The sequence below is a fragment of the Bombus vancouverensis genome, chromosome 2 (genome assembly GCF_051014615.1).
Source record: "Bombus vancouverensis nearcticus chromosome 2, iyBomVanc1_principal, whole genome shotgun sequence".
NCBI lineage: Eukaryota > Metazoa > Arthropoda > Insecta > Hymenoptera > Apidae > Bombus > Bombus vancouverensis.
In genome coordinates, this window is record NC_134912.1 from 5,096,196 (window position 1) to 5,108,422 (window position 12,227).

Sequence of the window (12,227 nt, forward strand, 5' to 3'; positions counted from 1 at the left end):
GATCTTTGAGTGACTGATATTTACTTGTTAATAACACAGTGGAAAAAGGTCAGCCAGATATATGAAATTTAGATAAAAAGGAAAATTATGTGTGTAATTATAATTTACTTAATCCTCCTATTGCAATTTCAAATTTAAAGAGTCAAAGGATAAACCGAATACGGTTAATTGTAGCTTAACGTATTAAAATGTTTATGTAATCTAGCAGCAAAAAAACGAGTACGATCTCTGTCTCTCTAAAATACAAAATAATTTGCACAAACTTCTTTATCCAAGCAATCCTGTTTCCCTGTTAATTTCGATACTAAATGTTCCATTGTACAAATATGCCCACTTCCATTCACCAAATTCCAAATTCCAAAGAATTAATCCCCTAGTCACAATTTCCCAACGTCATTTACCATTCGTCTTTGGTCAACCATTCAAAATTGCATCGATTATCCGCGTAACAAAAATTCTTTCAGCGATTACGCATAAATTTTCTTTTTCTAAGCATTTCGTGAAATTGCTATCCTTTTGCTTTACGGACTACTGGACGTTCTAACTTGCAACTACGGCGGGCAGCCTTCCTAAGCGTGGCCCTGCTAGTTGTCCCGAACGAATCGCGGTATTGCGATAATTATAACCAAGACGAGTTCCTAAGTGAGTCGCGACGGTTGACGAAAGACGAGTCGCAATAATGGCGGGAATGTCGAAAGGTACATTAAGAAAGAATGGCCTCTTACAACGAGCACTTTCCCATTCGCGTCCCGGTGCAGCAGAATTGACGCCATGTTCGTCGTGTCTTGATAGATGTCACCGATATCTACGTCGGCCTGAAACGAGAAGAACAATTACATACAACGTGATCGCAACGTGCCTGGCCATATGTAACCGATTTTATGCGATTTACACCATTTAAAGGAATAATGCAAACTCGTGAGCCTGAGGAAAAATCGCGTCGCTGTGAAAAGGTCTCGCTTCTTTTTTCACTATGTATGATACATAATATCGTTTCGAGCAAAATATCGGGTAGCATGAGAATGCAACAGGGATGGGAGGAAAATATTGCAAAATTAAAAACACAACGTTGTGAAAGTTAAAAAGTTGTAAGATAGGGTTGATCGTACGATGTCTTGTAATTCATGCTAGAATTTTTCTTATGCGTTGTTTTGAAACAAATTTTAGGTGATTAAGTAGTAAGGTGATAAGAAGAGAAAGAATTTAAGAATAAATCAATATTTTAAGAATAACCATTTTAAAATAAATAAAAGCCATTGATTAGTTATGTAGGATATAAATCTGGAAAGTCTCGAAAGAAGAAAATCTGAAAACTTTGAAATGATATACATGCGTGGTACGTTTAACAGTGGAGGAATGTTACTTTAGAGAAACGAAGCTGCTCATAAATAAACATCTCTTAAAGAATAAAAGAGCTAAGGAGGAAAATAAAAATGATTTTTTCGTGACGCACGTTGAAAACTTACATTCGTCACCTTTTCATAGTGGAGGCCACCAGGTTGCGACGCGTTCTTCGTCACAGTCCACATAGGCAAGTGGTTCGCTGTCAGCAACCCTTCCGTAGGCTTCAGCGACAGACTGATGTCCTTGCCGAAGGCCTTCAGGTGTATCTCCGGCTTCTCTGTACTTCTCTTGTGCATTGAATGCAACACTGGTATAACTTCGTACGTCGGTACTAGAATTGAAACGCGATATGTCGTCTTTACTGAAAATGACTTTTTACCACTACAGCAAAGATTAATGCAAGTATTGCGTGATGTTAGGTTGACATATCAACGATGTCTGGTTTCGCACTTTCTTGCCAAAAATTACAATCCACAAATTTCGATTATTACAATGTAGATGCATACGGCTTAAGATTGTTGTCCTCGTTAAATATAATTCAAGATCGTGGATGCTATTGATATCGATATTAAAATTTATAACTCGAAATTGGCAGTGCACAATGCAAATCATTCTTGTTACGACATAATGTACTGGTATACTTTGATACGCTAAAAGCGATTCAAAATCATGAATATTCAGGTTTGTAGATCGAAGTCCGTGAAGGTATGATAATATGTAACTTTGAATCATTATGTCTCGAAATATATAATATAATACCTGTAGCAACGTTCTGTAGTTAACAAATGTAGCTATACTACCGGTCAAAAGTATTAGTACACCTGGCTATGTTTATTAGGAAATTCTAAATAAACTTTATTTGTATATTACATTAAAAGGCATATAGGTATAATGCAAATGAAATAATAGATTTGTAATAAAGTCCGTTACTTTCGATCTTTTATTACAACGTGTTTCAAAGTACGTTGACTTCTACGTCAATTACCTTTCTACGTCAATGACTTTTCCGACATTTTATATTTAATTACGACCCACTATTTCTCTTAGTCTATGCCACATGTTTTTAGACAGATTATAATATTTTTGATAAAATTATTCAACATATTTTTTAAGAGCACAAATAAGTAGAAAATAAAAGCAGTGAAAGGTATTCAATTTCTACAAAAATATCTATACGTTTCTTAATATTTATGGTCGGCAGTGTGCTAACGAACTAAATATTTATTTCATTGTATGTATATTCGAAACTGTGTTTTATCCAATCAACAGTAAACTAGTGCAATCTCTGTCGGAATAATAACGATACCGTTCCGCAATTTTCACCATTAAGAAACTAATGACAGAGTACAATAGCAAGAAAATTGAATTCAACGAATTCCGTTTTGTGGCAAGGCCATCGGCATGCAGTGAATCGAGTTCAGATTGAATGAAAAGACAACTGTCTACCGCTAATTATTAAATTTTTTTTCACCGTGATTACCAGACTCGTGTCCCGTGTGAAACACCGATAACATCTCCTCCCTTGTCATGTGTTCGTGGATCTGCAACAGACAAGAAATTCATCGTAAGTATGTGCTTTACGCTTCGTACTTTATACTTCTTCGTGATGAAATGCTTTCGTGCATGCAAGGAAAGAACTTTTTTTTTTTTTTTTTTTAAACTGTTTATTAAAACCCAATATACAATTATAAATACATTATAGTGTTCACAATAAACGGTGAATTTATATAATGGTATCTTAGGCAAAGGTACCGATACGCAACGGTACTACGTAGCCATGCTGTAATATGTGTCGACGCTTTACATTTTTCGTGTTGAATATATCTTTTGGTTTAAGCCGCTGGAGGAGCGGAGCTTCTATGTGATTTTGTTTTTACTTGTTTTTATTGTCCTGGAAACTGGGTCGCAAAAACAGGACGCTTCGGTAGTATGTTTTTGGGTGATGTGGAATTTGGGGGGGGGATGAGGGTGCGGGGGAGGGGGATGGGTGCGGGGGAGGGGGATGGGTGCGGGGGAGGGGGATATGCAAGGAAAGAACGTTGATATTCGCGTGACGAAAGGTTAATGAAGGGATCGGTGCAACTGCTTCAGGTATTTTAATTGTTTAAGATTCAAAGATTAGAATTAGGATTTCTTTTTAATACGAAGATAACCGGAGAAAAACAATATGTCACGTTTCTATCTTTCTTTCTTGCAGATGAACAATTTCGAAAAATCACCATCGTGTTTGCTCATTTAGAAGGAAAGAATCCTTTCAAGTAAATGACATTTTTTATTTGCTTATTTTTTTATTAAAGTTTTGTTTCTTATATCTCGCTGAGCATTTAAAAAATATGTCTTGTTATAATAAAAATATTCTTAGTTTTCTTACAACGTATCGTACATTTTTTAATTATTAAAAAAATTTTCTTTTTGGTTTTAACACTATATTCCCCTTTTCACTTATGTTACATTTAAGTACCAAGTATATATACGAGTATAAATATTACTAAATTTATGAACGACGACGACGAAATAGCGAGTTGCATGTAATCATTTGGTTAGCAGAAAGTTATTTTCCAGAAAGACATTTCGAACACGGAAGTATCATTCTACAATTTATAGTTTTGGCCAAGGTAATTTTCTTATTGCCAGTCATTATGTAATTTTCCAAATTTTGAACAGGCACGATGAACGTCAGTTTGATGCTATTAATTTCGCTTTCTTCGCATTATTGAGATAGTTTCTCGCCGAGTAGTATTGTTCCCGGCCAAGTACGTCGTGTTGAAATATCGAGGAAAAGGTAATCGTGGTAGTATCATGGGAACTATAGCGCGTAATAATAACACCAAGAAACAAGTCCGTTACTTTCGATCTTTTATTACAACGTGTTTCAGAGTACGTGGACTCCTACGTCAATTACCGTAATGTAATTTTCCGACATTTTATATTTAATTACGACCAATTATTTCCCTTAGTCTATGCCACATGTTTTTAGACAGATTATAATATTTTTGATAAAATTATTCAACATATTTTTTGAGAGCATTAATAATCATTTCTCTGCGACAAATTTCTGCAACTTTTTAAATTTTCCAGTCTTTAGAGTCTTCTGATTTTCAAATTGTAAATCTCTCGCTTTTCCAGTCTTTTAATCCTCAAATTTTTCTATTTCTAAATTTCGAAACTCCAAGTATACAAATTTTGGAATCTTAGAATTTCTGGTTTCCTCGAATTGTCAAATTTCTGCAACTTTTTAAATTTTCCAGCCTCTAGAGTCTTCTGATTTTCAAATTTGTAAATATCTCGCTCCTCCAATCTTTTAATGCTCAAATTTTTCGATTTCTAAATTTCGAAACTTTCCAAGTGTACAAATCTTGGAATCTTAGAATTTCCGAAGTTTCCTCAAATTGTCAGATTTCCAATCTTTTAGTCTTTTTCAAACCTGCAAATTTTGCAGCGTCCCACTCCTCGCATTTCTAAATCTCCAAACCCATCAATCTCAAAATTTCGATACTCTCCAAATGTACGATTTTTCCAATTTTCCAATTTTGAATCTTTCCAACCTTTAATCTACCAATCTGCAAATCGTTAAAGCCCCGAATTTGCGAAATACCCATCGCAATAATTAGGTCTATCCACTTTCCTCGATGAGAACAAAAAACATTTTCGCAAAACATGGATGTAATCGCACGTCGCGTCATCGTACCTTATAAAGCTATTTCCATAAAACACTCAGGCAACGCCCCATTTTTTCACTCAATTGCGGCAATTGCACGTATTAGCAAATCGTGGTAGAACAGTTTCATTACGAGTTGCTTTGTCGCCGCCAAGTGCATGGCTAATTGGCTGCTGTTGCGAGGACAATGATCAACAGTCGTCGGGACACATGCACTGTGAATAGTTCAAGCACGGTCGCCACGGTCCCGCAGGTAATCGATGCGTGTGCATTTCAAAGATTTTCCAATCGCGGCCCAAGGTCTGCTTCTACCATTTAAGAACACCTAACCACGTATATAACGTGTCACAGAAATCGAGTTGCAATTAACTATCGCGCTGCCTGACGGTTGCTAAGGTCGATTACTTTCACTCATTATGTTAGGAAATTCGATCGCGTGCAATGTCCTATTTGCGCTGTTTACCGGTCTGAATGCACAAATTGTACCATTACTGTTTACTCTAATTGCAGCTTTCCTGGAAGAGAATGGTCTCTGCATCGCCATCACGGAATTACAAAGTGGTATCGTAGAGTAAATCAATTAGTAATAGGTATTCTGTGTGCACGTGTGTCTTTGAAGTTAATGAGGATCCCATTCCCGGAATCGACAGTATTAACCTTTAGCTGGTATCGTTAAATTATAGACGACGAACTTAAATTAGATTTCGAGTTATATTATTTAATAAGTTGTTTTCACGCCGTTAAACAAAATCGTTAAACTTACGTATAAATTTTAATATACAATAGAATTACTTGTAAGGAATTTTAAAAGAAAAGGAAAAAAAGAACAATTATCATATCATCGTAAAACATAAATAAAGTATATATATTAATTTCAGAAATGAATAGTAACTTGCAGAATACAAACTAAAATGAAATACACAAACATTAAAACGTTAATTTCACTTCATCCAAATTGTTGTAGGCTATTTATGACCTGATAATACCAATCAAAGATTAATTAATCCTGCTACGTTCTTCCGATCATTCTCGACCCAATCGTACCTTTTTAATATTGAGAAATATCTTCAATTTGAATAAAATATCAAAGAAATCTTATTGCTATGCATGATTTCTCGTTTCAGGTTTACCTTAAACATTAATTACAATTAATTAAATAAAAAGTAACTAGTAATTAATCAATTAGTATTTGCAGAAACCTACTCCATAATTTAATATTTCAATATCATCAAATTTGGACAATTCGACGTTTCTTTTCTCGATTCGCGGAAAATCGAATGTGGTCGAAAGTTAATTCCCCATGCGTTTCCCAAATGGTGGCGTTTAATTTGTCTCGCTACAAATTCCCATGATTTTAATGACGCGACAGACCGTTTGATCGGAAAACCGAGCAACGCAACCACGGCGCAGTTAAAGAACCGGATTTACTCGAAAAAGATCCGTATCACCGTGTCGCTCTCCTAATTGTATGCGTACTACGAAGCCGGAGCACGATTTCCCTCTTGAATGGCAAACACACGATTGCCGAGCCATGAAGCAGCTTGCATTTGCCATGGTCGATTACCAGATAAACAACCGCGAACCTTTGACGCTCGATTTTTCTTATTTTATTGCAAAACGTGATTTTGAAAGGAGTGGTCGGCTCAGAAATTTAAATTGTCGGATGCAAAAGCGATTCTGATCGCGTGTACGGCATTCTTAACAAAAAGAGTACAACGATGCTATAGTAAAATAATAAGTACAGATAATTAATTAAAAGAAAAATTTAAATTTTGAGCCATGACGAATGTTTAAACATTTAATTGGTAATTTAGTAATTATAAATATCACAGGTTGATGGGTTATATTTAAAAATTAAGTGTGGATATACATAGCATGTGTAAATTTAACGTGACTAATTTTAACTTTTTTTAGTATTACTTGCTGTATAGGGTCGAGATTTACAGTGATTATAGAGATTTTTGTTTTTTTTTATTATTTATTTATTTACATTTTACAATTTGTTCAGTAGGACATTTGGTAAAATATTATAGCTTAGTGATATAGCAATATAGCATGTGGATGGCTACCCCCAGTGGGATACCATCTTCGAATTGAGATTTTTGTTGAATAACTCTTCGATGACTCTTAAATGCGTACAAAGAATTTTTCTGCTCTTTGTCCCAAAGAGATCAGAGACTTCTTTGTCCGTATTGAAGCTCACGAAGAAAATGGAATATCTATGACAAATGCCCTGATATCTTAACAACTTATCTTGACATATCTTAACTTTTTCGTCAGGAAGTTATGTAATAACACACTGATTCGCAGACTTCTAAAACAGGTGGTTCATGATAAAAGCAATCACAGTAGGACAAACGCAGTAAACGCGACAGCTAATACTTTAATAGATAAAGCGTCTGGTGCTTGATACACAACACAGAAGTCCACGATTTGCGAAAGATGATAAAAAGATGTTGAATACATACAGTATGATATAAAGCTACAGCATAAAGATAATTCAAAACGCGCAGAAATATCACTTGGATTTTCCCCAACTCCTGGAACTTGATAACGAAGATCCCAGACTGGTGTCGTATAAGATAAGCACGTGTTTCCCGGATTGCAGAATCAATTAGAGACAATCTTAAATTTATAGAACACGATGTAAACAAATGATTGTGCTCTTCCCAGAATATTAGATATGTTATCATCACCAGTATGATTGCTATAGCTTCTAACACTGATTGCCTCTTTTGAATTACAGTTACTAGACTTTTCGGAGTCATAATTACTAGACAGCAGTCACATTACTACAAGAACATATCACAAAAATAGAAAAGTGGCTGCAAGTTAAACAAATTAAAGCAGACCCCAATAAATGCAACCATATTACATTCACACAGCGAAAACACATACCATCAAACATCTTTCTGAACGACACGCACATAATTCAAACAAGGCAAGTCAAATATCTAGGACTCCACATAGATACAAAACTCACATGGAAACAGCATATCAAATTAATAACAGATAAAATACAGACAGCAAGGAGACAAATGCATTGGCTAACAAGTCGAAAATCCAAACTAAGTATAGAAAACAAACTAAAAATATATAAAATGGTCATAAAACCAATCTGGACATACGGAATACCACTATGGGAAACAGCAGCAATGATCCATATAAGCAAAATAGAGACAATGCAAGCTAAAATTCTTAGAACAATAGTAAACGCCCCATGGTACGTTAGAAACGAGGATATTCGGAAAAACTTGGGAATATCAGCAGTCAAGGAGGAGATTAGCAGATGTGCAAGAAGGTACAGAGAAAGAATAGCAACGCACCCAAACCGGCTGGCAGCGGAAACGGTCGGCGCATCAAACATAAAAAGATTTTTTTTTTTAATATTTATTAAAATTACAATCAATTCTCGCGTTGAGAATTGAAAAAAGAAGATTAAAAAGGAAACACCCAACAGATCTCACAAAGGACATAACCTAACAAACAAACACTCACCACACTAAAGAAATAAATCAATCAAATTCGAAGGTGGTATTCCACTGGGGGTAGCCATCCGCATGTTATATTATTATACCTCTAAGCTATAATATTTTACCAAATGTCCTACTGGACAAATTGTAAAATGTAAATAAATAAATAAATAAAAAAAAACTCAACGTGCAAGTAGTACTCCTCTGAATAGACTATCTCATTCCAAATGGAACTGCCCTTATACAGTCCTCTCTCCACCTCTCAGGTCAATCTTTGTTTTTAAGGAGAACCATTATAATCATTCCATACTTCTGTCAGGTACACGTCCCTTCCGTGACCGCGGCTACGTTCAATGACCCGCTATGTCACTTCGAGCCTAAGCTCATCGTCATACACTTTGAGCACCCATAATCGGATTAGAACATTACAACTATTTCTTCGTTTTATTACTTACGTTTCTCAATGCGAGAATTGATTGTAAATATTAATAAATAAAAAAAAAAAATTACTTAAGTGTAGGTATAGTAAAAGTCTGGACTAGCGTATCGGGGTTTTTTCTAACATTCCAAAAGGGAGGCCCCGATGTCCTTTTATCTCCGACATACTTTTTTTTTTATTTATTAAAATTTACAATCAATTCTCGTGAGAATTTTCAGTAACTTTTTCTGGCGTGGCGCAGTGACATAGCTAATTATTTACAATAAGTTAATACTTATTATAGATAAGTATAATCTATAAGTAAGTATTATAAATAAGTAAATATTACTTAATCTAATTAAATCTAGTGTTTAGGTCTAACGGGTAGTGTCTCTTCAGCCTGCGGATCTGGTCCGACGTATTAAGTAAATCTCCGACATATACAGGGTGGTTGGTAACTGGTGGTACAAGCGGAAAGGGGGTGATTCTACGCGAAAAAAGAAGTCGAAAATATAGAATAAAAATTTTTCTTTTTTAATTTTTCTTTTTTTTTTAAATTTTTTCATCGAGATAACGATCTACAGTGAAATCCGTTATAACGTGCAGCACGCGCACCGAGCAAAAATTCAAAGTCGATTTTCTCGAAAACAAAGCTTCAAACGAAAAATTTTTATTCTATATTTTCGACTTCTTTTTTCGCGTAGGATCACCCCCTTTCCGCTTATACCACCAGTTACCAACCACCCTGTATATGTTGAAGCCTTATGTCGACACCGAAGCCTTCCCTTTGGAACTTTGGGAAAATCCCTTAACATTATAATCTAGATTCTAATCGTAGCCGTAATTGAGCAATTGTCGCCATTCAATCCGATTGTATTTATTCGTGATTTGTGATAATGAGCTTGGGCTCGAGTGTGGGTGTGGGTGTGTCCCTTAGAACTAACAACGCGGATTCGTTGTTCACACTTTTCGTTAGGAAAAGTGAGGGTAACGATCTGCGATGCCAATTGATTATAGCCTATGTTAATAAACGAAGATAGGAGAAAGCCTACCAATGCGGCTCGTAGATGACGTTGTTTATGGGAAAACCCAGCTGTTCCGTTAGCTAAATATTCGGTTTTCCCGCTAGGTAACTACCTGCTCTCTCCGTAATTTGTACAAACGTGCAATAAACCTAAGGACTGTTCCAAGCACCATCCATTAACTTACAGAAACAATAAATTAAAGGTTTAAGTTTATGGTGTGTCCTTGAGGTTATTAAGGATACGCGGTGAGGGCCCGCACACATCTGACCTCTGTCAAACTTTCCTTCAAGGGCGGCTAGCATCCTTCTCTAACCACCAACATGGAAATTGACCAATTAACAGCAACGTTAATTTCCCCCACAACGAGGACCTTTTTCCACGAATCCGATGATCTCGTGCCCTTAGACACACCCCATCATAGTTTTCCTCTGCAGCGTCACCGTGATGAAGAGACACTTTTTCGCGTATGATCAGCAGGATAAGTCAGTCATCCGTGAATATTTCACGTCTTAACATATACTTAGATTTACTTAGACTTAGATTTAGACATCCTGTTAACCGCAGATTCGTTATCGAACCTGAGGCCGTTGTCGTGAGTGTTACGAGTGCCTAATCGCCGCAGTTAGTTGTCAAATCGGTTGTGTCCCTACTTGTCTTCTCTATCTTTCTACTTCTAACTCTATCTTCATTGTACCACAACGATGGCTAATTCCAGTGGAGATTCATCAAGCGCCCATAACCGTAATTTCAACGCCAACCCGACATCAGAAGTGACATCAATGCCGGTTATAACAATGCAAGAGCATTCGACTATCATGAGCGGGTTAATTCAGGTGCTGGTGCCGAGTGCGGAACCTGTAAATATAATGCTACCATTTTTTAACCCGGAAATCGCGGGCGCCGATCCAGCCGCATGGTGCGCAGCTGCTAATCTGCTTATGAAGGACAACCCTCTACAAGACAGTGCGCTAATTTCTGCTTTAAATAGTGCTCTAAAGGGCCCTGCAGCGCATTGGTTTACACAGATAGTGAACGGCGAAAAGCTTACCTGGCCGGTGTTTAAGGAACTTTTTACTGCGCGTTTTGGTGGCGAAGATACAGCAACCACGAAATTAATGAATATGTCCAAAGAAGAATTACAGAAGGACAAAAACATGGTAGCTTACGCCATTCGTCTCCTCTCCCTCTTGAAGACGAAGCGGCGAAATATAAATATGGCGGAAGTAATCAACTCTATTTTTTGTCAAGAGAGCCCAGAAGATCAGCGTATTGAACAAATAGCACTTGAGAAGGATATCGAGACCAAGGACCAATTTCCAAGTCAAATGAGAGATCCCGCTCTCTTGAAGAGGCCGGCGGCTTCGACAAGTAATACATCAACTAGCAGCGAAGCCAAACGACAGAAGCTTGACTCCCAGAATGAGTGCCACGAGAGGGTAAGGATCGAGAAACAGAAGGATACGCGATGCCCAGAAGGAAGCCGACCAGCTACATTGTCCGAAGAGTCTTGCTTCAAGTGTCGTGGAGAGGGTCATATCGCGCCTGATTGTCCCTTACCACGGGAAAGAAACAATGATTCTAATAACGAAGATCGAGTTGACCTCTGCGTGGCGGAGTTTTCAACTGGTAGATTAAGTCATCTAGGTGAGTCGTTCTCATTTTATTTCGATTATGGGGCCAGATGCTCATTAATTAAAGAGTCCGTAGCCTCGAAATTTTCTGGAAAAAGAACGACTGATATTGTAGTAATGCGAGGAGTAGGAAATACGTGTGTGAAAAGTACGTCTCAAATTTTGTCCACTGTATGTATTAGTGGTTTTACATTGGAGACAACTTTTCATATACTTGCTGATAATTATTTACAATGCGATATCATGATTGGGCGTGACATTTTGAGCCAAGGTTTTGAAGTAAAAATTATGCGAAATAGCCTAGTTATTTGTAAAACAGAGACAGTAAATGCCTATAGCAAAACCGCGGAATACGAGATCAATATTAACGAGGTCGATATAGCTATAACCGGTAACGATAAAAGTCGATTAATTTCTATTCTCAACAAATTTAAAGATTCATTCATTGCGGGGTTCCCACGTACTCGCGTAAATACGGGCCAGATAGAAATACAGTTAATTAATCCTAACATCAACGTCCAAAAAAGGCCTTATAAATTTAACGAGGAAGAGCGGGCAATAGTGCGTGAGAGGGTAAGCGAACTAATTGAAGCAAAAATCATAAGGCCTAGTAGTTCAAAATTCGCGAGCCCTATGTTACTCGTGAAGAACAAGGACGGCACACATAGATTGTGTGCA

The 12,227-nt window shown here is 36.8% G+C and overlaps 1 protein-coding gene across 4 annotated transcripts in view; it reads right to left on the reverse strand.

Moving 5' to 3' along the window:
• sona (sol narae metalloprotease) overlaps window positions 1–12,227 on the reverse strand; it is a 90,894-nt gene that overhangs the window by 17,664 nt on the left and 61,003 nt on the right. For 3 of the 4 annotated variants that reach the window (XM_076623943.1, XM_076623940.1, XM_076623947.1), the window contains exons 4-6: window positions 2,816–2,885; window positions 1,467–1,675; window positions 726–815 (exon numbers count right to left, since the gene is read on the reverse strand). In XM_076623943.1, the coding sequence (XP_076480058.1) occupies window positions 726–815; window positions 1,467–1,675; window positions 2,816–2,885 (369 nt within the window). The remainder of the gene's footprint in view (window positions 1–725; window positions 816–1,466; window positions 1,676–2,815; window positions 2,886–12,227) is intronic. The other variant, XM_033343186.2, reaches the window with a different exon arrangement.